This window comes from Periophthalmus magnuspinnatus, chromosome 23 (assembly GCF_009829125.3).
Source record: "Periophthalmus magnuspinnatus isolate fPerMag1 chromosome 23, fPerMag1.2.pri, whole genome shotgun sequence".
Taxonomy (NCBI): domain Eukaryota; kingdom Metazoa; phylum Chordata; class Actinopteri; order Gobiiformes; family Gobiidae; genus Periophthalmus; species Periophthalmus magnuspinnatus.
Window position 1 is genome coordinate 10,825,191 of NC_047148.1, and position 23,386 is coordinate 10,848,576.

At 36.1% G+C, this 23,386-nt stretch overlaps 4 protein-coding genes across 6 annotated transcripts in view; 1 reads left to right on the forward strand and 3 right to left on the reverse strand.

Moving 5' to 3' along the window:
- Nucleotides 1–248: 248 nt before the first annotated feature.
- Nucleotides 249–7,612, reverse strand: LOC117391759 (sodium- and chloride-dependent GABA transporter 1-like). Its single transcript, XM_033989661.2, has 15 exons — nt 7,444–7,612; nt 6,393–6,714; nt 6,177–6,308; nt 4,853–4,953; nt 4,437–4,546; nt 4,227–4,359; nt 3,551–3,685; nt 3,377–3,480; nt 3,100–3,224; nt 2,540–2,652; nt 2,322–2,453; nt 1,663–1,765; nt 1,380–1,480; nt 976–1,143; nt 249–546 (listed from the first exon to the last, which is right to left on the reverse strand). Exons 2-15 carry the CDS (start codon nt 6,628–6,630, stop codon nt 451–453), a joined length of 1,791 nt encoding a protein of 596 aa, XP_033845552.1. The 5' UTR covers nt 6,631–6,714; nt 7,444–7,612; the 3' UTR covers nt 249–450.
- Nucleotides 7,613–8,840: 1,228 nt separating this feature from the next.
- On the reverse strand, nt 8,841–15,579 carry LOC117391762 (sodium- and chloride-dependent betaine transporter-like). Its single transcript, XM_055232023.1, has 16 exons — nt 15,513–15,579; nt 15,193–15,391; nt 14,827–14,961; nt 14,536–14,676; nt 14,345–14,420; nt 14,074–14,112; nt 13,444–13,573; nt 12,981–13,115; nt 11,826–11,929; nt 11,638–11,762; nt 11,333–11,445; nt 11,119–11,256; nt 10,615–10,717; nt 10,432–10,532; nt 10,176–10,319; nt 8,841–10,093 (listed from the first exon to the last, which is right to left on the reverse strand). The coding sequence occupies exons 2-16, from the start codon at nt 15,380–15,382 to the stop codon at nt 9,926–9,928; spliced, it is 1,842 nt and encodes a 613-aa protein (XP_055087998.1). The 5' UTR covers nt 15,383–15,391; nt 15,513–15,579; the 3' UTR covers nt 8,841–9,925.
- A 964-nt stretch (nt 15,580–16,543) lies between these two features.
- Nucleotides 16,544–20,018, forward strand: LOC117391750 (protein mono-ADP-ribosyltransferase PARP11-like). Of its 3 annotated transcripts, XM_033989649.2 has the most exons (8): nt 16,544–16,681; nt 17,177–17,295; nt 17,457–17,577; nt 17,646–17,721; nt 17,817–17,889; nt 18,146–18,273; nt 18,395–18,546; nt 18,620–20,018. In XM_033989649.2, exons 2-8 carry the CDS (start codon nt 17,179–17,181, stop codon nt 18,934–18,936), a joined length of 984 nt encoding a protein of 327 aa, XP_033845540.1. In that variant the 5' UTR covers nt 16,544–16,681; nt 17,177–17,178; the 3' UTR covers nt 18,937–20,018. The 3 variants fall into 3 exon arrangements, with proteins under 3 accessions (XP_033845540.1, XP_055088000.1, XP_055088001.1); XM_055232025.1 differs by lacking the exon at nt 16,544–16,681 and having other exon boundaries at nt 17,014–17,295; nt 17,643–17,721; nt 18,620–19,050; XM_055232026.1 differs by lacking the exon at nt 16,544–16,681 and having other exon boundaries at nt 17,014–17,295; nt 18,620–19,049.
- A 1,513-nt stretch (nt 20,019–21,531) lies between these two features.
- Nucleotides 21,532–23,386, reverse strand: part of LOC117391747 (protein O-mannosyl-transferase TMTC2-like) — a 34,800-nt gene continuing 32,945 nt past the window's right edge. The window contains exon 12 of the mRNA XM_033989644.2: nt 21,532–23,281. Coding sequence (XP_033845535.1) covers nt 23,093–23,281 — 189 coding nt within the window. The 3' untranslated portion in view covers nt 21,532–23,092. The remainder of the gene's footprint in view (nt 23,282–23,386) is intronic.

Sequence of the window (23,386 nt, forward strand, 5' to 3'; positions counted from 1 at the left end):
TACTTAACACCGTATGAACGAAACTCATTTAAATGCATGTTCTTCTCAGGGATAATTTACACTTAAACTTTATCTTGTATTAAACATAACAAAATGTTACTACATCATCCTACTGTATAAATATTAAAACAATATATTACTTTTAATAGTAGTGTGTAGTTTACCATTTTACTCATTTCAGATTCTTGAATCAAAGTCAGCAGAATGTTATTATAACAAATGTGAAGTATGCATATTCATCGTAGTACAATAAAACATGGAAACAAATACAAAGACAATACTTTATACATTCTTCAAATTGCAATGCATAATCAACACAAGAACCTCTATATTACATTCTCTTTATACATGGTCACCTTTCAGTAACCTTTCAGGCTGTAGAAGAAGGGTCCTGTGGCATGTTTTTGACAGATGGTGGTGTTGTGATTACTTCTGCCTGACAGAGCGCAGTTACACAGGAGCCTCACCGGTGCCTCCTGTTTGTGACGAATCTTCATGCACCGATGGTTTCTCAGCCTCGCGGGCTGTTGTCATCGTCCGCCAACGCTGGTCAAGCCCACAATGAAAGCAAAGCCACAGTTTAGGAAAATCCCTGACCTCAAATCCTCTACAGCGTACACATACTACCGCCATCACTACAGTAACATAATAGTGTTATATGTGTGTCTTGGGTGTGTGTGTGTATGTATATATATATATATATATATATATATATATATATATATATATATATATATATATATATATATATATATATATATATATATATATATATATATATATATATATATATATATATATATATATATATATATATATATATATATATATATATATATATATATATATATATATATATATATATATATATATATAGTATAAGTAGTATACACACAAATTTACTGAACATGTAAATGTACCCACTGAGATATCTGCAGCACTCCCTGAATTAATGGACTATGTAATGCCTCTTACCGTTTTGATGCCTCCCTTGGTGGTGCAGAAGAGGTATAGGACATAACCAGGGATCAGCACCATAGAAGACAGAGCCATGAACCAGCCAATCGCTTGGCCCCACAGCGGGTACACATACTTCCCCAGGGTCAGAGGGGTCATCTCTATGGCACTGAATGTAAACACCCCCTAAAGAAAAAAGGGAGAAAACATGAGCAATGATAAACTTACTTCTTCAGAAGATTTTATCATAAACACCATAACTCAATAGAATATATTATTCCAATTGCCAAAAAAATACAGCTATTTCAGATTGCATATACTGTAAATCCTATTTTTATTTCCTTAAGATCTTAACTTACATTTATAAAAGGTGGACCACAAGAAAGATGAAATTAATGTAATTATTGTAACAAGGTTAATACCAGACAGATGAGTGGAGTGAAGAACATCCAACAGAGCTTCCACCATATACACGGCCGATACCCAATCATGTCTTCAATATTTTTATAAAACCTCTCTGCTCCTATGGCACAACACAAGAAGCAATTGAGCAAGAGAATAATTATGCTGAATGAATCACTACAATTACCAATCCAACAGCACTAAATTAGCTTGCTTATTATGACTTTGTAGCCTTCCCTTTGTCTGTTTGTGTATTGTTATAGCTCACAATGGTGTAAATTAATAACAGAATATTGATAATACCATAAAACCAGGAGATCGACACTGTTTCAAAGAAGACAAGGTAGAGCAGACACATCCCACTGGCAGAGTAGTAATCAAACAGCTTGAAGACGTATAACCCACCCTGAAATACACACATCCACAGAGACATTCACTAACTGTGGTTACAACACCCTCTGCATTTTAATCCAATCAGCATTCATCCTAGTTTAATATTCTAAAATGAGTTAAATTATTTAGCCATGCATCTTAAGACTTTAAGACCCCACAAGAGACACTGGAAACAAATGCTCATATCCACAGTCTAATAACTACTTGACCCACACACAGAGAGTGTTTTAGATGCTGAATATTAAAAGGCTTATTGTTGGTGCATAAAATATGTATAAGAAATGCATACCTTAGGGTTGTTGTGAGACCATTTAGCTGCTATTTAATATGCAGAAGACCTGTATTATTTTGATCTTGTTGTCTTCATAAAGGGGAGCAGAGAAGCCAAAGTATTGCGCTTCTTTTCAATTTTCAATTTTTTTTAGTTTGTAACTATGCTACATAAAACATGTGTCATTACCAAAACCGATTACTGGCTTCTTCAATTTAGTCATACTTACATCTCTATTTAATATGCAATGCAGTAAAACAGACTAGTGTGCATAAAAATACACAGAAATGCATTGTACCTGTGTGATATTAGAGAAGCCGATAATGAAAGAGATGAAACACACAAAAAGGATGAAGAGCTTCTTCCTCGTTCTCAGTAACATGGGGTACTCATCCATCAGAGCGGTGATGAAGCCTTCCACTGTGCAGAACTGAAATGAGTGCAAACAAGTATATTAATATGTCCACTGAGAGAAAACCAAATTCATTATGGACATTTTTGTACATCATCTCATACCTGACTATCCAGCCCCAACATCATCAGCATAGAGAAAAACAGGATAGCCCACAGAGAGGACATGGGGAGCTGTGTCACTGCCTGGGGGTAAGCTAAAAAGGCAAGCCCTGGCCCTAAATAAATAATCAAAAATGTGCTTGGGTTACATTTAAGTCATTCATAATATTATGTTGGAAACGGAAATGAATAAATAAAAAGATTAGTGCATTTGGAAGGAGTTTATTTTCTCTACTGACCGCAAAGAGAAGGAATAATAAAATATTTGATGGTCCTGCTGTGACCAATGTATAATTTAGTTGAGAGAAAGAACATGTTGGCAAAATTAAAAATAAACTGCTTTTGCATTCACACTGTGAGATGAAGAACATGACATTTATGCTCCCTGATTATGAAACAAAATTATAGGAAAACCCTGTTGCAAAGCTAAATTACCAGGCATATTTTCTGTCGCATTTATGCTTTAGATCTTAAGCAGCTTAAGCATAAGAGGGTCAGGTTAGGCATCTAATGTACTAGGCCAAAAGAAAAAAAAAGAAAGAAAAAGCTCTTTTGAATCTTACCTGATGCTGCCAGTTCAGCCACAGGTTTCTTGGTAATGTTGGACATGAAGCCAACGATGGAGAAGATGACAAATCCAGCAAACATACTTGTGCAGGAGTTGATGCAGCAGACAATTATGGAGTCCCTAAAACAATATACAAGGCCAAAAACATAAATCTGATGGACAGAAAATGTATTGTATTAAATGAATAAAAACATTAATTGAGTAATACCTGCCAGGCCTTATATCAGACAGATTGTTATAATGCTAGACCAGATTAAAGGACGTTTCCTTACTTGTAAACGTCATTATTATATGGGTTGTAGCTCCCTAGAGCAATAAGAGATCCAAGGCCAAGTCCATAAGAGAAGAAGATCTGAGTTGCTGCATCCAACCAAACCTACGACACATACGTTCAATTTAGCTTCATATTTTGATTGAAATTCCCTGCTTTGGTGTATAAAAAGTACCTCTGATCGCATTAATTTGTTAAAGTCTGGAGTGATGTAAAAAAGGATTCCATCGATGGCTCCAGGCAAAGTAACTCCACGAAAAAACAGGATAAAGAGCATGAAGTAGGGGTAGGTAGCAGAGAAGTATACTACCTGTAAGACAAATGAAAGGGTGGTCAATAAGTGGGTTACATAAATTACATAACTTAAATATGAGAATATATGTTTTTATTTTTGTTGTAATATCTTCCTTTTATCCAGGTTTGGGACAGGGAAAACATATAGTCACAGTGTGAGTTTTGTAAGGTGAATTTGTCTCCTTCTTGCTTTAAATGCATGCAAACCTGTGCATAAACCTAAAATGTACAGGATTTAAGTCTTTTTTTAGTGTTATCGCTATTAAACTGTAAAAGTGTTTATTAATGTGTGTGTATACATAAGCAGGTCCCTTCACCCTTCAAGTGAGTTATTATGAAGTGGTGGGTGACAATTACTGTACATAAATAGCATCTAGGACTTGTACATCCAACATGTTATGTGACAGTGCTACATTATATAATAATAATATTATTTTTCCCCTGTGCACTAATTGGTGTGATCATAACAGCATTGCAAAGGGCATGAAACAAATACAAAACCTAATTTTAAATCTCTAAAGGTAAAAGGAAAAAAAGAAGAAGAGGAAAACATCAACCTTTCCAGTCCACTCCACTCCTTTCCAAATGGAGAAGTAGACCAAGACCCATGCAAGGGCTAGGGTCCCCACTAAGGGCCAGCGCACTTCTCCTGGCTCCTCCAGTCCATTGGTCAACTGGTGCATGTTCCGCCTAAAGGAAAATCACACAGTGTAATCAGCACTACTCATGGTCACTCACTACACATATATATGTTTCAAATGATTTACTCCCAAAACTCCTCTACTGCACTGGTCAGGTTGGTGGTGTCCATCAGGCTATAGTTACAAAAACATTGATCTGTGTTCCACGGATTGTCACAGCTTTGCCATGGCAGCTCCTACAAATAACAACACCCATTTATACATTAAAACAGATAGACAAACAGATACTTAAACTCATCTTTGTGCTGTGGTGTGCTGTGTGCCTTGATATGTTTACTACATAATGCTATAAATGATGATAATGATAATTATAGTTTTACATACTGATGCCTGTTGCATTTACCTCATTACTGTCACTAGCACACAATTGATCAGTTAGCTAATTGTCCACATGCGACCCTATAATGTCATTAGTGACCTTTCCAGTGTCATTAATTCACATTGTTTATAGATTTGACATGCAGCAGTCACACAAGACATACCGAACCAAAAGAGTTGAATAGGTAGTACAGAGCCCAGGCAATGATGACAATGTAGTAGATGTTAAGCCAGAAGGAAAGCACCACTGCAGCCAAGCCCACACCTACAAGATAAAACATGAACAATATTGGGAATGGAAAACTGTCAATGTCAACTGTTGTATCTCTAAATAATGAATAAAAGTTTGTCCTTTTTATGTCTCAAGTGCACCCTCCCTCCCTCTGTACCCTTTATGAATCAGTACTGCAACTATCTGTACACTGTTCACAATAAACTCTGATTAAAGCCCAGATTTACCAGTGACAAACAGTGACATTTGCGTTCACTATAGTACTGTGTATTGCATACTTTATAAAGGCAGAATTGCCATTGTAAAGATTAAGTTTAAGGTTAATGGAATATGTCAGATGACTTTAAATTCCTTAAACATGACCCATGTCCCCTGATATGAGGTAAATCAAATATAGCGTTTACTGATAACAATTGTGATGCTGATATATTTTAAAAAATGCAAAAATTACAAAAACATTATACATGATGTCCCATTTATTTATGTTATAATTTGGTGTCAATATGAGTATCTCACAAGAGTATTTCCAGTTTCGATACTGAAATCATGTTTGATAAAACCTAAAAACACTCTCTCTGATCCTCACTACCTAAACCCCTTCACTTCAATGAATCATTAATAAGTGTCTCTACTGCTGGCTGCAATATATGCTGTCCACAGATTGAGAATGATAAAAATGTATATGTGTACTCTATATGCAGGTTAAACCACTGGCAACCCAGGTTCAGTTGTGACTGTAGAACCTTTTTTTAGTCTATAAGGATGCAGGCTATATAAAGTTTCTTTAAAGGTCCTATATTACGCAAAATGGACATGGAAATGGCTTTAAACCACATTAGAATGTTATCTCATCAAAAACATACCTGGGTTTTGTTTCATTCACACATGTTTGAGTAACTCTTTATTATTAGTCTGTCTACATGCTCCAAAGCTCAAAATGCTTTGGTCCACCTTGTGATGTCATGTGTGGTAGTTTTGAAGTTAACAGGAACCTTTTACCTTTAATTCAGTAGAGATTAGCAATTACGAAAACTCAGCCTAAACATGCAGGGTTTGAGTGTGAATGAAACACAACTCCAGGTATGTTTGCGATGAGGGAACAACATTGTAACAGAAAATAGCGTAATATGGGTCCCTTAAGGTACAGGCAAAAGGCACTAGAACATGAACATGACACCATTATTTAGCAGATCAACAGTGGGCATGTACTTAAGCTACCCTACCATTATTCATTTATTGTTCATTATGCTTCTGACCTTTCATCATTGGGATGAGTCTCCAAACACCAAGGCCTCCCACTGAGGTGAACTGCCCGAGAGACGTCTCGAGGAAGAACAGAGGGATTCCAGCAAACACCAATGTTGTGAAATATGGAATAAGGAAAGCCCCTAACACAAAACATGACCAGCAGAGGTTATTCAATAGTTAATGTAGCTTAAAACAACATGTCACATTATCATGAGAGACCTCACCTCCACCATTCTTTCCGCAAAGGTAGGGAAACCTCCAGACATTTCCTAAACCAATAGCATACCCCACACAGGACAGTAAGAAGTCAAACTTCCCCTTCCAGCTGCCCCTATCAGGAGGCTCTTCTTTCTTTTTTGCCTTTCCAGGGGGCACCGCTGAGTCCATTTCCTCAAAAGCAACGGCCTGTTTGACCTCAGTTGGGGAATTTAGGGCCACTGTGCTCTGGCCCGTCTTCCCCATAATGGGTCCAGTAGAGACCAGGGAGCCAGTCAGTGAGCCCAGGCCTTAGCACTATGTCTGGACGGTTCAGGGCAGTGTGCAGAGCTGTTGACATAAAAACAATAGCACAATTATGTTTTGTATTTGTGAGTAATAATTAAATAATAATAATTAATTAAGGATGACCGAATAGACTCAGTAGAGATGGTAAGTAAAAGTAAAGATATTTTATTATTATCATTATAACTTAAATTCAAAGGATTTGATCATTAGCATTTCATCAGACAGAGGTCAAACGTGGTGCATTCAGAGGAAGTTCCTATTTTCATCGATTGACCCGGAAATGGTCTAAAAAAAGAAAAATCACTGATGGTATTTAATTTGCATTTTCCAATACCAGCAATGAGAGTTGGAGAAATAAATATGTCAATATCATGGACATACTATACTTTTATGTGGCCATAGAGAAATCCAATATATCATAGGAACTGTAGCCTTTGGTGTTTTGTATAAACATATCACTTATGGGAAATACAAAAACTCAACAATAATGATGCATTTAAAATGTCCTTTGAGAATGACATCTGTGAAACATCAAAGCAATTATTCTGTTTTGACTGTGCAAACTTTCTGCATAAAATGTTTAGCTTGCTTTAAATAATCAACACATTTACAATGTACTTCAGTCCAACTATCTAATTATCTAATCTTTTTATTGTTACAAGAGCTTGCTGCATTTGGTTGTATCAGTTAGCAATTGAGTAAATAAGAATGTAACAGACTTGCATTATAAATTCTAACATATTTTATATAACACTGGGAATGATAACCTACCTCAGAGATGTCCCGTGCCAGCTCATCAGTGTTACATCATAAAAACTGAAGTTTCAAAAATCCAAACCATTTAAATCCAGGTGATCTTCTTTGCAGCAGATTTTCAAGTTTGCTCTGGATCTTAATCCAAACAGTGGCAGTGAAGGGGCTTTGATGTTGCAGCTCAGTCCTTACTGTATACAGTTGCAGCGGCTAACCGTGTCTATTGAAAGATAAATAATAAAGTTCGACTTGTGGGTCTACTTTGATTGCTGGTCAGCTGTGCTTGGTCTGGCCCTGGGGCCATGGGATACATCAATTGCCCAGTTCTGCAGTGGAGTTGATTGAGTGGCTGCACTGATACAGAGTGTGTGGTTGGTACTTCTGTGTGTGTGATAGTTGAGGTCAGCTTTTGCCAGCGTCGTTACCATGGTGTTTCCCAACAGGAAGGGCCTGCTTTGTCAAAGGACTCATGCGGTTTTGGAAAATACAGAAAGCAATGACTGTTGGCAAACATCCTGGAAATAGGCTATACAATCAGGACAGTAACCTCGCCAGCATCTGACTCGAACAAACTGTGTTGTAATTGAGCCTAAAGTGTCACCTTGTCCATTATCTGTGCATGGTGTGAATGCAGTGTCACTGCAGATCCAGGGGCTATTGTCATGCACAGACATTGATAGTCTGACCTACAAATTTCCTCATTTCCTCTTTAGGAATAATACATATTTTTATAGAATGTTTATTACATCCAAACATCAAACTACTAATATGTTACAAGTAGGCTTAACCCACATTATACAGTTTGCTAAAACAGGTTCAAGCAAAAACACACTCAACACAAATATCCTACCTACGTTACTGGAACCCAGCAGTCATGACACAACATAGAACTCAGCTTAAATTCGGTGGAAAATAATGCTGCTGTGATGTGAACAATGCAAGCCATGTTACTATAGCAAATAAATTAATATTTTTTTTTCCAAAAGGTATATTTTATTTTTTCCCTGCTTTCCTCTCATGTACCATATATTCAACAAAATGAGGGAAGCAGCAGAATAAATAAGCTCTGTGCAATATTCAAGTACAGTTAAGTTAATGAATATACTAAAATAACTAACACTTAACTGGGGTGAATGGCAGTGAAGTTATGGTTAGTAATGGGTGTGTTTTCGATTGCCTTTTTGTGTCGTCGTTGTTGACATAAATGTGTTTTGCAGTTAACACTTACAGAGACAGCTTGTGGTAGGGTATGTGGAGGCCAAATGCTAATTTTCACTAGCAGTGTTTCAGTATTAGTAAACATAGTTGCCCAAAGCAAAAACTGCTGTTATTGATAGGCAATATAAACTTAACCTTTCAAACTCTTGGATTACTATAACTCTTAATACCAATTTAGAATCAAAATGACTCAAATTAAACAACCTATGACTTGGTTTTATTATAAAAAGTACAAAACACAAAAAACACAAAATATTTTACAGTCCACATTTGCTGCCATTGGGGACAAGTGTCAGGTTTGAGGGTCATCCTGTCATCGGGCGGATTTGACTGTTAATTGAGTGCCGCTTTGGATTACACACATGGGTGAGTTTGCCATGATGTCGACACAAGTGTGAGTTTAACAATCACATCTATAGTGTGTGATGTCACGTTATTATGGTTACATTTGAAAGCTTTTTGATTAATGTTATGTAAATGAATACAAGATATACATTTGTAGTAGAAACTATACAATTACACTAACAGATTGAGAGAAAGTGGAAAAAATGATAATGAGTTAAATGAGGTTAGAGTACCGATCAATACTGGTATTGTTAATATTACTTTGTGCTCTAATATTATTAGTAAATCAAAAGTGAGTTTAGCAATATATTTTAGAAGCTACTTTAATTGTCAGTCAGATATCTACGATAAAGAAAGAAATTATACTGAAAAATAACATTACAACAGTTGTAAATTGCACTGGATACAATTATAATGCTTTTCATACAAAGACAGTTAGAGTATCTATTATCTGACTTTTTAAATGTGTTAAAAAGGTTTAAACATTCAGTACATGATATTACTTTATAGTGCTTTTTGATCGATAAAGTCTGCACTTTGATACACTGATGGCCAAAAGCATAAAAACGCATGATTTCAAAATCAGAAAATACCTTCAGACAATTCATATTACCTAAATGCGTAATTCTCATCTCCACAAATTTTCATTCTTTAATATTTGATACATTTTTTCAGCAACTAAACCCCACTTGACAACTTCAATCAAATGTAGTAACAAGAAGGGCATCCAGCATGAAAAACATGCCAAAGCACCATTGAACATATGATGAAGGGGGTTCTCACACTGCTGCTCCAGAAGCACATTTCTGGTCTAGTTTACTGTAAAATATTGGTCTATGGGTATTTCATAGTCCAATTCAAAGTAACATAAAATGATACGTTTTCTAATGCATTTGACCACCACTGTAGAAGGAATCTCTAGTGAATGTTTGCATTGTTAAACGTCTGGTTCATGCATTGCCAGTTTCTCATTAGTTTCCAAAGCCACATTTATGTAGGGTTTCACCTGGGCAGGAAAGATCACACGCCTGCATAGAGTCAGTATAGGTTTGTGTGGTTGAGCCTGGCGTAGGTCACTGGAGGGTGTGGTCATGTCATTGGTATTCTACAGAAAAATGAATTAGGAATAAATAAAACAAATTAAAATAAAGGTGCTAATTACTTTGAGATATAGTAATAATACTTACATAATACAGAGTGCGGAAAACATACAGCGGGATGCACATCATTGGAGTGAGGATAAGGAGTGCAGCAATTACTCTATATGAAGAACCCATCTCTTCATATTGTAAAATACGATTATGCTGACCTAGGTTATAAAGAAGTGTAATCTAGGGGAGAGAAAATGGCTTTAGACGTAGAAATATACTTTTAAAAAACAGAGAATGCCAGGGCTGCAGAGACAGTTATGAGAAAGATGTGGCGCAGGTGTGTGAGACATACCCCACAGATGAATGGAGTGATGAACATCCAGCAATATTTTAACACTGGGATAGGTGGATATCCTACCATGTCCTCAATGTTATGAAAGAAGCGATCTGCACCTGAATATGACAATCACCTTTGTCAACGACATTGTATTTGCTGTCAAGCTGACTTTAGCTTACAATTTTGCATGCAACATACCATACACCCAACCAATCACTATGCACTCAAAAATGGCAATGAACAGGAGAGTGAGTCCACTTGCACCATATGCGTCAATAAGACCAAACAAGACAATCCCCCTCTTAAACACAAAGACAAAAAAATAAACAAATATATTATTATTAAATCATGGAAAATTAAGAATGCCAATGTTGTGAGGGCTTGAGTCACAAGGTCTTCTGTAGACACTGCAGAAAGTCCCACAGGTCAAATGTGCTGCGAAATAAAGCTATGGAGGTTTAACTGATGTATGGAGGTTTTTTTTTGTTTGTTTTCTAGCTTTGCTCAGTCTTTTGACACCAAGAAGCGTTTGGATGTGCGTGTCTTTTTCAACAAATTTGTAATAACTTAAGACATTTCTGAATAACTGAATAACTGAAGAGGAGAGGCTTCTTCTAATGTTTCCATATATTGTGACCTGCATGACCTGTTTTTACATTGTGTGAACAGCTTTAAACATTATTGTTACACACTGTTACTTACCCCACAGACTAATGGTAGAGCAAGCAGAAAACAGACCACAGCAATAACCAGCACAAGGATCTCCCTGGCTCCACGTCTCCTGAGATAATGTGGGAAGAGGTCTATGATGGCAGTAGCCAAGCTCTCAACACAAACAAACTAGAAAAAAAAACAAAATTACATTTCTATATAGTGAAGCTAGACAGAAATAAAAGATGTATGAATCAGTGTGTACCTGACTGTCCAAGCCCAGGAAAATTATCATTAAGAAGAATAACACAGCCCACAAGGAAGAGCCAGGAAGCATGGAGAGAGCCTTTGGGTAAGCCATGAAAGCCAAACCAACTCCTTTAAAGAACATAAAAAAAAGTTTTAAATCAAAACCAAAATACATCATATACATTAAATAATTGTACACTACAACTATGTGGGTTTACATTGCAAACTGTAAAATGCAGAGCCACAAATATCCTTTGGCTTTAAACACATAGGTGCCATCTTGTGGACAATGGGAGTATTTAAAATCTGTAGTGTACTCACCACTAGCAGTTACTTCCTCCACTGGCACTTGAAGCTCATAAGCCATGAATCCCAGCACAGAAAAAACAACGAAACCAGCAAAAATGCTAGTGGCACTATTTAGACAACACAGTGCCAAACAGTCTCTGCAAAAGCAAAAAAGAGGTTAAAAAGGTGCAAATATAAATAAATGTTTTAAATGTGGAAACCTGTAGCAGTTGTTGTTATAAGTGTTGTAACTCCCAAGAGCAGTCAGTACTCCCTGGCACACAGCATAGGAGAAGAAAACTTGCGTGCCTGCATCGCTCCAAACCTTCAGGGACCATTACAAGGTTAAACTGTATTATTAAGGACCATTTTATGAGCTGGAATGCAAGCAAGAAAAACAAAAGGCATTTCTAATGGACAATCCATGTGACACCCAGCACTGTGTATTAAACAGTCTGTACCACATGTGCTCTGCTGTATTCAACAAGACATGATTGTAACTGTGAGGGTTTATTTACATGAAGCTTTGTCTGTATGGGTCTGGACAGCATCTGGTTTACATTAAAGGCGCCACTGAGCATTTCTCACAAAAGGGTGGCAGGAGTCTACAGTGATATAGTCCTGTGATAGGGATGACTCCTCTCGCTGCGTTGGATACAACAAGGTCTTTGACATCTGACAAAGAGGAAATTGTTGCATCCAACTATGCAAGCTGTCTAAAAATGACTTCATCTTATGTCAGAGCTTAAACTTACATGCTAAAAGGGAGCCCAGTCCATATGCATTGTACACATTTTTGCTTTGAGGGGCGCATGTTAAAATGGCATCTTTGGTGTTAGTCTGCATCTGGTGTTCTCTGGTGTTAGTAGCATCTGGAGTTACTTAACCCCCCAACCATGTCTATCTATCCTGTTTTAGAACTTTTCTAATGCATTATTCTACAACCACCCAAAACAAAAAAAAATAATGTTCTATCAAAAGGTTAAATTAATAATAATAATAATAAATTCATATATTTTGGCCATCTTCACTGAGAGACACCTTGACATGAATGCAGAGTAAAAACATTCCATATGGGAGGTCATAAGGTTCATGTGATGCCCTATGACCCTTGAGGTACTTAAATGGATACACACAACACATACAAGGTGAAGGAAACGCATTTTAGTTTTACCTTTTTACTATTTGAAAATACTTTATTAGTTAGTGTAGTTATTAATTAGATAGATAGATAGATAGATAGATAGATAGATAGATAGATAGATAGATAGATAGATAGATAGATAGATAGATAATACTTAATAATTAGTAATACTCCCTTATATCCTCATATAACATGTCTGAATGGACTCTGCAATGCAGAAGCATATACTTACAGATGCATCGCTGAGTCTCCTGAAGTCTGGAAGCAAATAATATTTGATTCCTTCTCCAGCTCCAGGAAGTGTAACTCCGCGGATGAAAAGGATGATCAACATCAAATAGGGGAATGTAGCAGTGAAGTATACAACCTGCAACAAGGGAAACGTGATTCCCAATACCAAAAGTGAAGAGTTAGGGTTAGCAAAGTGGATTATGAAATGAATATGTGAAAATCAGAGCTTGATACATAAGTGAAGATTGTAAGTAAGTAAGAAAAAGTGCATTCAATCACAACCAAGAGGATATTTACAATGGAAATAGTAAGAGACAGCACAGTGCAGAAACCTCCTACAGGCATTTATCAGATATTTAATTAAATGTGTTTAATGCATTTGTTTTTAAAATACTGAACATAAGGGATGTATGCCATTGGACATTGTTGAAAAACAATGACAATTTAATAGAAAAGATACTTGCCTTGCCTGTGGATTTCACTCCCTTAAAAATACAGAAGTAGCAGATTATCCATGCAGCAAGAAGACACAACGCCAGATCCCAGAGAATCTTTCCATCACTGTTAGGGTCATTCATTCTCAAAACACGGTTACTAGAAAAAAAACAATAACAATGATGAGAAATGAATAATAAGAATAAGCCCAACTTATGTGAATGGTGTCACTGAGACGTTCAAAATAACACACAAGCGATGTGTAATTTATATTTCATCAGAAGTCTGCATATAAACCCCTTGCCTTGTGTGCATCAACTACATTTTCCCAATATTTTATTTAAAGAAGACAAAAAAAGCCCATTTTTGCTGCAATACCAGAATACTTCAGAAAGAGGTGTGAAACAGGGTGCATGCATTAAAAGACTATAACTTGAACATCATGACAAACCAGATTTATTACCAGATTTATTAGATGATTCTTGGATGAACTTTTCCTTTTGATTTAAAACACTAACTCCCAAAATCTGAAGATGACTAGACTGCACTTGAAAAGCAATAAGAATCTGGAGGTATTCTGAAAAACACCAACATGCATTCTGTCTGGTCCTTCTTTACACATTTACAGTGTCTGTAAAAAAAAAAAGTGTGATTCTCACTTGAAGAATTCAGATTCTGGTGATGTTGGCTCAAGGCTTCTGCAAACATAAAAGCAAATATGAACAACTGTATCTGTAACTGTATATACTGATTTGTGTTTTAGTTTTTTTAATAATTCATTTCTGCAAAGTTATGCTTTAAACCTACAGAGTGTGATTATTCTGAGATTTATGATGTGTACTTTTCACCTCTTAACAATATTTCATCGAACACTTTTGCTAGCCAAAAGCACTTTTGACTAGTTTTAAATAAATGTAAAAGCTTACTAACGTGAAATTGAAATCCTCAAGATAATCTGAAGTGATATTGTGGAAGAAAGACTCGTTTCCTTTAGTGAGGCACGCCTCTGAAAGAATTGAATAGATAATAAACGTTTAAGGACATCTCTTTCATTGACTTTTGTGCAAAAAAAATGCAAGTCTACACAAGTCCACATAAACATGCTTGAAAATCTGGCTTACTAGTATTCCACCAGTTGTCACATGAGGACCATGGCAGCGGATTTTGGAAGGAGTTAAACAGGTAGAAAATACCCCAGGCCAAAACCACAATGTAGTAGATGTTCAAGTAGCTCACAATTACTTGTGATGCAATGCCAACCCCTGTGTAACAAAGAAATCCTACATTAACAGTAGATCAAACTAGGAGTTACCATACTCTCAAGTAATGACAAAAACAACAGTATAAGATGTGTGCATGTCAAGACATCTAATCAGCATGAAATTGTAGAAGAGTGAAAGCCTTGTTTTCACCCTCCGCCATGGGGCAAATCTTCCTCCAGGCCGTGACCCCTCCTTCACTGGTGTACTGTCCAAGAGCGGTCTCCAGAAAGAAGACAGGGATGCCACAGAAAAACAGGAACACGAAGTATGGGATGAAAAACACTCCTGGGACAGGGAATGGCACAGTCAAAAATAATAATTAGAGTCACATGTTTGAAGAAGAGCAGTATGCCTTGCAACAAACTCTCACTTTCTATTTTTAGTTTAAATCATTTGTTTTAATAATGTTTCTTAAGAATTCATTGACACAGACATGTATACTGTAGTGAAGTGGTACATTTTGCATCCGTCTAAATTCTATAGGGTTCTGTACAGCCTGTCCGTGTTTCCCCTTACCTCCTCCATTCTTGAAGCATAGATAAGGAAAACGCCAGACATTCCCCAAGCCGATGATTTCTCCTGCCATGGCAAGAATAAACTCTGTATTGCTGGCCCATTTGCCCCTTGGTTTAATTTCTCTGTCGGGAATTGCTTTATCTTGCTCCGCGTCACTCACAGGGACCCCATCGACCGTCTCTGCGCCCATGGTTGTAATCTTAGAGAAAAGGAAAGAAAACGTTGAATGCATGTAAATTGTAAAGTTTTTTTCCAACGATATGTTTATGCATAAAGCATGAAGTCAAATTTTGAAAACGACAAGTCCAAAATTAACTTACTACAGAAACTGGGAGACCGTTTTTCGTACCCGTGCACTAATCCCTTGACTCTAAAGTCAGTTTAGTGGAAGAGTTCGCGTGTTTTTTGCATAAGGCAGGGGTGTGTCCTGAATGGAGACACCCCACTGTTCATGAAACTTTACCAAATCAGATCAGAATATAACGCTACATCCTTAGACATTTGATTTATATGTGTATTTAACCTCCTGAGACCCGAGCTCTTGTATGATATGCTTTATTAATTACTCTTTATTATTTGGCCTGACTGGGACCTGATGAGTCTAAATACAAAGAATTATCTTTTTACATTATGTAGTTTCTGAGAAAACATTATCTAAATCAAATGTCCTCATATGTGGACATTTTACTCATTTTGATAAAACATTTCAATAATGATTTACAAAAACTATTTATTAAGACCCTGAACAAAGCAACATTTGTCCTGAATGTGAAAACAAAATGAGAAACAACAATTGTGCCTCTTGGAACAATGTGTCTCATGTAAAGAGTTGCTGACAGGAGCAGGAAAAAAAACAAAAAAATAAAATAAAATATTCTAAACATTCTAAACTGTTAAAAATGAATATATATATATATATATATATATATATATATATATATATATATATATATATATATATATATATATATATATATATATATATATATATATATATTTTTTTTTTTTTTTATTTTTTTTTTTTACGTTGTTGCTGTTCTTGTATGCTGTTATTCTTCATCTAATAATTTGCACTGTGGCCTAGACAAGCCAAAAACGTGTTGTCCACATATGAGGACGCCAGGTCTCAGGAGGTTAAGGAGACCATGACATGCTATGATTAATTCACCTTAACAAATAGACGACTTTAAAATACTCTTTAGTCCTGATTTTTAATAGATAATTGCAGGTACTGCGTTTTAAAAAGACCCGTGCCGCTGTTGCTGCTCTTTGTGCCTGACAGACAAAGCTCAGGGTGTTCTGACCGTCCTCAGCGACGTATCGCCGTCTTGCCTCAACCCGGAAATAAAAGTAAACACAAATCAACGGTTGCTAATAATCTGTAACAGCTAACTATATGAAATGGCATTTAAACGGAGTTTACATTTAATAGATGGAGAGGACTTAAGTTGTTAAGAAAACAAGGCGAGATAGACAGTCCTAGTTTCCGGTAAGGCACTTTGGTTCGCTGTACATAAGGATTTTCATGAAATAATTCAATGCAAGCCAAGGCGTAGCATAACGTTGATTCTAATATAGAGCTCGGGATTGTATCGGCACATCTCATAGAATTTTCAGCCTAATGTTACACCAATGGGGATTTTAAGATGTTACTAATGCTTAATTCTTAACGTTCATTCAAAAGTGTTATGACAATAAGGTGTGATGTATTTAGTGACACAGCAGCTTATCGGGTTGCTCCACGATTTTTGATTGATTATTTTCAATTGTTTACATTGCTTTTACTAGCAAATGAATCTCGATGGACGTGGCCCTGAGCTCTATTCTATCCACAGTGCTGGTGCTGATTACATGAATTCTCTTTCTATAGTATGACTGGTATATGTATTATGAATATGAAAACATATATTGACTGTTATTGAGGTTATTGACTGTTTATTTTGTCTCTATATGCTAACGTTTTATTTATTTATTGCAATTTTAGCAATGTTTTCAATTAAATCATCTGAAGAGGAATCCTCAGAGATGGAGGACATGGATACCTCTGAGACCAACTGGTGCTGGTTCTACCTGGCTGAATGTGGAGTATGGCATATGTTTGAGGTAATTTGCGCAACTCACTCACATATGCACGTACACACATACATGCACATGCATACACACAAAATATTTTGCTACACAACAGTATTTTATTTTACTTACATTAAGTTGGTTAATCAATAAAAAAGAAGAGTCAGTCATTTCTTCCTTCATGTTATCTCTAGATTGATCCCAGTGCTGCATGTTCTGTAACAAGTGCTCAAATTGAGCAGTGTTACAATAGAAACCAGCGTGGAGTAATGGAGTTCTATACTGCCAAGTATACCTACAGGCTGGATTTTTCAGGTGAGCAGTTAAGTTGGAAATCTCAGTTTTATCTTGTTGTGAACATTAAAAAGTATTATAATCAGCAGTTATGAGACAAATAAATGTAACCACTGGGAAGCAAAGGCCAATCAAACGCTCTCTCCAATCTGCAACTGGATTTCGGTATATCTGATAATTTTAAACCAATTAAATTCATTCCACTATATATATATATATATATATATATTTTTTTTTTTTAAATTATCTGTTTGTCATAGGTTTATATGTGATAATCTTGCTCTGCCTGTTCCCTGTCACTGGGAACGAATCAACACGGATGAACCTTATCAGGTAATTTTCCAGATGTAAAGTATTGATCTAACCATTCCATGTTTGTTTATGCATTTATTACACACATGTAAAGGTAAAGTTGAAGTGCTTTATCATTCATTTACATGCAATTTGATAAGTCCAAGGGATGGTACTTGCTAATTGTGCACACTGCCATGTTGGGCCAACCTGATGTGCATGTTTTGGGAGTAATTTGTTTACTTATTATTGGCTTCATTTTGATTATTTTGGTCTGACCTTGCCATTTCCAATCAAGCTCATCCAACTTGGTCGAGACACATATGAATTCAAAGAAGTAGCTCGACTTTATGAACGAACTATGGACCATCCGATCAAATCTGTACAAAGAGTCCAAAATCTCGACTTATGGGAGTTTTTCTGCAGGTACTAAACATTACAGAAATCACACACTCACACATGTTGAGCTCTTCAGTTATTATCAAATTTTCACTTAAATTGATGAAATAGATATTTTCAAGTGTCAATCCTTACATGTCTTCACAAGGAAGAAAACACAACTGCGAAAAGTGAAACGTACTCTGGATATTGAAGAGCGAATGCTGTTTCATGGCACAGGACACAGTAATGTACAAGCAATATGTACCTTTAACTTTGACTGGCGACTAACTGGAAGTCATGGAGATGTCTATGGTAAAGGTACGTCTCACCTTGTAGTTGCAATTTGATGCTCACAAGTCTGACTTGTACTTAGCCATGCTTTGTCTTTTAGGAAGCTACTTTGCAAGAGATGCGAAATATTCTAGTAAATTCTGCCACACTACAAACAAACACAATACCACCTTACAGAGACATGGACTCACTCCACCAATATTTGCTAGTGAGCCTCCTTATAAGACAATGTTCCTGGCAAGGGTTCTAGTTGGAGAATTCACTGTTGGACGTCCACTGTACTGCAGACCTCCCTCTAAGGATGCAAGCTTTATCAACTTTTATGACAGCTGTGTGGATGACTTGGCCAATCCAAAGATATTTGTGATATTTGACAGCAATCAAATATATCCAGAATATATTATTGAATTCTACTGACACTTAAACGAGATTCTGTTCATGATGATCCATTTTGGGAAGATTTTGACCATTCAGATGTGGGTCTAAAACAGGGGTCACCAACCTTTTTGCCCTAATGTAGCTGTGGTTACAGTTGTAGCTTACCATCACCAAGTGTGAAGTGAATGGATGATTCAATGTAAAGCACTTTGATTCTTGAAAGCTGCTATATAAATCCAATGCATTCCTTCACAAGTTGGAGGTTACAATTACATTATTCTCATTTTGAGCAAATTATTTAGCTATTAAATTGTAAGTATTTATTTGATATATGACATTTGTGTTTTTCTGTCAATGTATGTATTTGGTGTATGAAAACACAAACTTATCGGGGCATAATTCTCTCAAACTCACAATTTGGACCAGAGGACATATATTTAAAATATTAATTTTGGTTTGGTGACTTTAGCAGCTTGTAACTTTGTGGCCTACCACGGAGCATTGAAAGAGCATTTTTATTTTGTAGGATAAGTTCTTGTGTGCACCTGAGAAAGTTACACAGGATACAAGGTTGGTGACCCCTAGGTAAAAGAGCCGTGTATGCCTTAAGGGAATATTCAACAACTTGAAGAACATCAAGGAGAGTGTGCAATCACTCTGCCAGACAATTGTTTATTTATATTATACATGATACAAAGCTGTCTTTGTGCCCCTGCAGTACTCATGTCATGTTAGCCGTGTTAGTCTGAAGATTTTAATGTGAGCATTTTTAGATTGGCCTTAAAAGTGGCACTAAGAGCTTTCCGCAACTCTGCACTGTGCAGCATGTACCCGCTTCACTCATTAGTGCTGTGGTTGTTTGTGGCTTAGTTATTGAGTATGGAATAATACTTTTGTAATTATTTCAAATTACTTTTAACTGCCCTTTCTGTGAAAGGATTTGTGTATACTGTGTATATGTTGATTTTTTTTTTTTTTTTTTTTTTTCAATTTTGATAAAGACATGAACATTCAACTCAAATATGACTCAAATGTGTGACAAGAACAGAACACCGATAATAGGGAGACCACTTTCCTGTTGTGGGGTTGTTGACTCCTGGAGATGTTATTGGTTTGCCTAGAATTTCCCACAGTATGGCATTATACTTATCTATTATTATACTTATCTATTATTTATGGAGGCATGCAGGTGATTTCAACAAGCACAGGTTAGGTCTGTGGAAAGGCAAGCCTGCTAATAAGAATGTATGTTTTTCAAGGTATTGTTGAGCCATAAACATACCTGTGATTCTTGAGGACAGGTTCTCGTAAAAGCATTTACATTCAGGAGAATTGTATATCTTTGTAGAGTAAGGTGTGAGCGTTACAGAAATGCAAAGGAACAGGTTCTGAATAAAGATATACTTTCTAAAATATAGCACATTTCCCAGTATAATTTGATTATTGACACATGCAAAGGATTTATTTCAATATTACACATTGCTACTTGTAATTGTTATTTACAATTGTGTCCAACTTTATATATATATATATATATATATATATATATATATATATATATATATATATATATATATATATATATATATATATATATATATATATATATATAATTTAATTAATTAGGTTTTTTTTCTATAAACTTAAAGTAAAAGCCAAAAGTAAAATCTGTCAATCTGGGAAAACCATGATGATGATGATGATGTCATGTCTATGGAAACTTCTGATACAAGATACAATTGTGGATGTATTTGAAGGCACACCTGAAACACACTGCTTATTTGTGTAACATCATGGGAAAGTCAGCCAAGATATCAGGAAGAGAATTGTGGACTTGCACAAGCCTGGTTCATCCTTGGGTTTAATTTCCAGATGCCTGAATTTGCCACGTTCATCTCTTCAAACAATTATATGGAAGTATAAAGACCATGGGAATGTAAAGCCATCATACCGCTCAGACGGTTTCTAAGAAAAAAAGCAAAAGACTTTGTGAAGATGCTGCTGAAGCTGGTAAGCGTGTGTCATTATCCACAGTGAAATGAGTACTGTACTGACATGGGCTGAAAGGGCACTCAGCCATTACTCCAAAAGAAACATTTAAAAAGTCAGATTGCAGTTTGCTAATGCAAACAGGGACAAAGACTTTACTTTTTGGAAACATGTCCTGTGGTCAGACAAAACTAAATTTAACCATCCAAAGTATGAAATACAGGGGTGGCAGTATCATCTTGTGGGGTTGTTTTGCTGCAGTAGGTACTGCTGCACTTCACAAAATAAATGGCAACATGAGCAAAAAACACTATGTGAAAAAACTGAAGCAACATCTCAAGACATCAGCCAGGAAAGTCAAGCAAATGGGTCTTCCAAATGGGCAGTGACCTGAGGCATACTGCCACACTGCTTACAAAGTAGCTTAAGGATAACAAAATCAATGTTTTGGAGTGGCCATCACAAACCCTGATCTCAATATATAAAATTTAAATATTAAAAAATACATTTTTGTAAATGAGTAACACACATAGCTAGGTTTTAGAGAGGACATACTTTGTCCTGACTCTTAAGAATCAAAAGGTTTAATGCTTTCATTCGTTGGAAATGAAAGCATGAAAACATGTCTGGATTTGGACTACAATAAAGATTATTGATTTTATTGACAGATAAAATGACTTTCAATGAACAGTTATTGCTTCTCTTATAAAGCTAACATTATTTTATCATGGTATAATAAAGTGGACATAAGTGTAAAAATTACTTTAAAATGGACTATGATATCACATATCAGTGAGTCTCATTTGCCAACAAACTTATTTGTTTACCAACATTTAGATATAAACAATTTTTTCCAGTCTTGGTTAAGCTCAGCCTCCCAAAGGTGTGGTCTCAGATGGTTTGAATAAGAAAAAATGTTGAACAAATTACCCAAACACAGAGTGCAGGTATTACATATACACTATATTAAACATTTAGGCCTATATATAGCTAACAAGTGGAACACATTGGAACACATGGAAACCTCAGACAGACTGTGGACTGTGGCACAGATTTGAAGTAAAATTTACAATTCAGTCAATACTTTGTTCATTCACAGATTTTGAAGACTATTAAATAATCATTCTATCTGTCTCAAAGGACGACCCTGGCAAGTCCCTCCTTAGCCAAGACATTGAAACTATTATCTACCAAATTCAAGTTTTAGAATTTGAAATACTTTTTTCATTTGACTCACATCATTCAAGGATGTGTTTACAGGTACACAAAGTACCTCAGTGCAATACATGACTTAATGTCTTTCTATAAGGACACTTATCTCACCTTTGTCCATAACCATGTTACAAACTGACATAAAAACAGGAAGACAATGAAGATCCCAGAGCAGTTATAATGTAATATATTCTGTTTCCTGAAAAATGTTGTAAAACATTAGGATTATCACTGATATTGTACATGAGTACAATCGTCACTAGAGGCCACTGTTTGCACATTAAATGAAGCCCTAAGTTTGGTTTGGCGGTCAACTCCAAGTATTGATCTAAACGATGGATAATTGTTCCAAGCTGTTTTGAATTTCCATCACAGTAAGTTTCAAGCACTTTTGAGGGAAATTAGGAAAATTTGAGATTTATTTAAAAAGGTCCAGTTTCCTGTACAAAAACACCATATTTCCCAGCTACAATTATCTATAACTTAATACAACTTTACAAAAAAGAAAAAAGAAAATAAGACAGTGGTAACGAAGTTGTGACAATGTGGAGAGAAATTAATTCTCTCAAAACTGGTCAGGTGTAAGACAAAATGCAGTGTCGGTTTGTCACATAAAACAATAGATATCAACAAAATAAATTAATTTATCACAAAAAACTGAACATCTTTGATACACGAGACATAGGTAAAAATGTCTTGCTTGACATCAGAGGTATGGAGACTCTGTACAAGTTTTGGCACAACTGAGAAGGCCAAGTACATTGGTATACAACCCGGTAAAACATATAGCACCTACCCTCATTTCTAACTTTATAACACCTTATACAGTGTTGGTGAGATGAGAAAGGTGAAGCTCATTGGCAAACTTTTTACTGTGCGTTAGGATAAATGCAAATGTCTATGACCTGTGAAAGACAGTGTGTCATTCACTCCGCTTCACTGGCCTCAGCTTATTTCGTACTAGTGAGGCTTTTTTTTACAGACATTGTCCCCCTCAAATGCCGTTAGTCTGCCTGGTCCTCAGTCCCTGTTTGTCCATGATGTTCCAGAGCTTGCGCAGGTTTGACTGAGTGATTACATCATCTGGTTTGAGTTGGAGGGCACGCAGGTAGTTGGCCTCAGCTTCAGCGAGCTTCCCGTTCAGGTGAAGCATGGCACCGAGGTTCATCAGAGCAGCTGGATACTGAGAAAATAGATGAACATAAAGCAAGATATTTATTAACAAGTGTTTCCTTCTAAATAAATAAAATAGAATATGGCAATGCTGCAATCGTAAATAAATTTGATG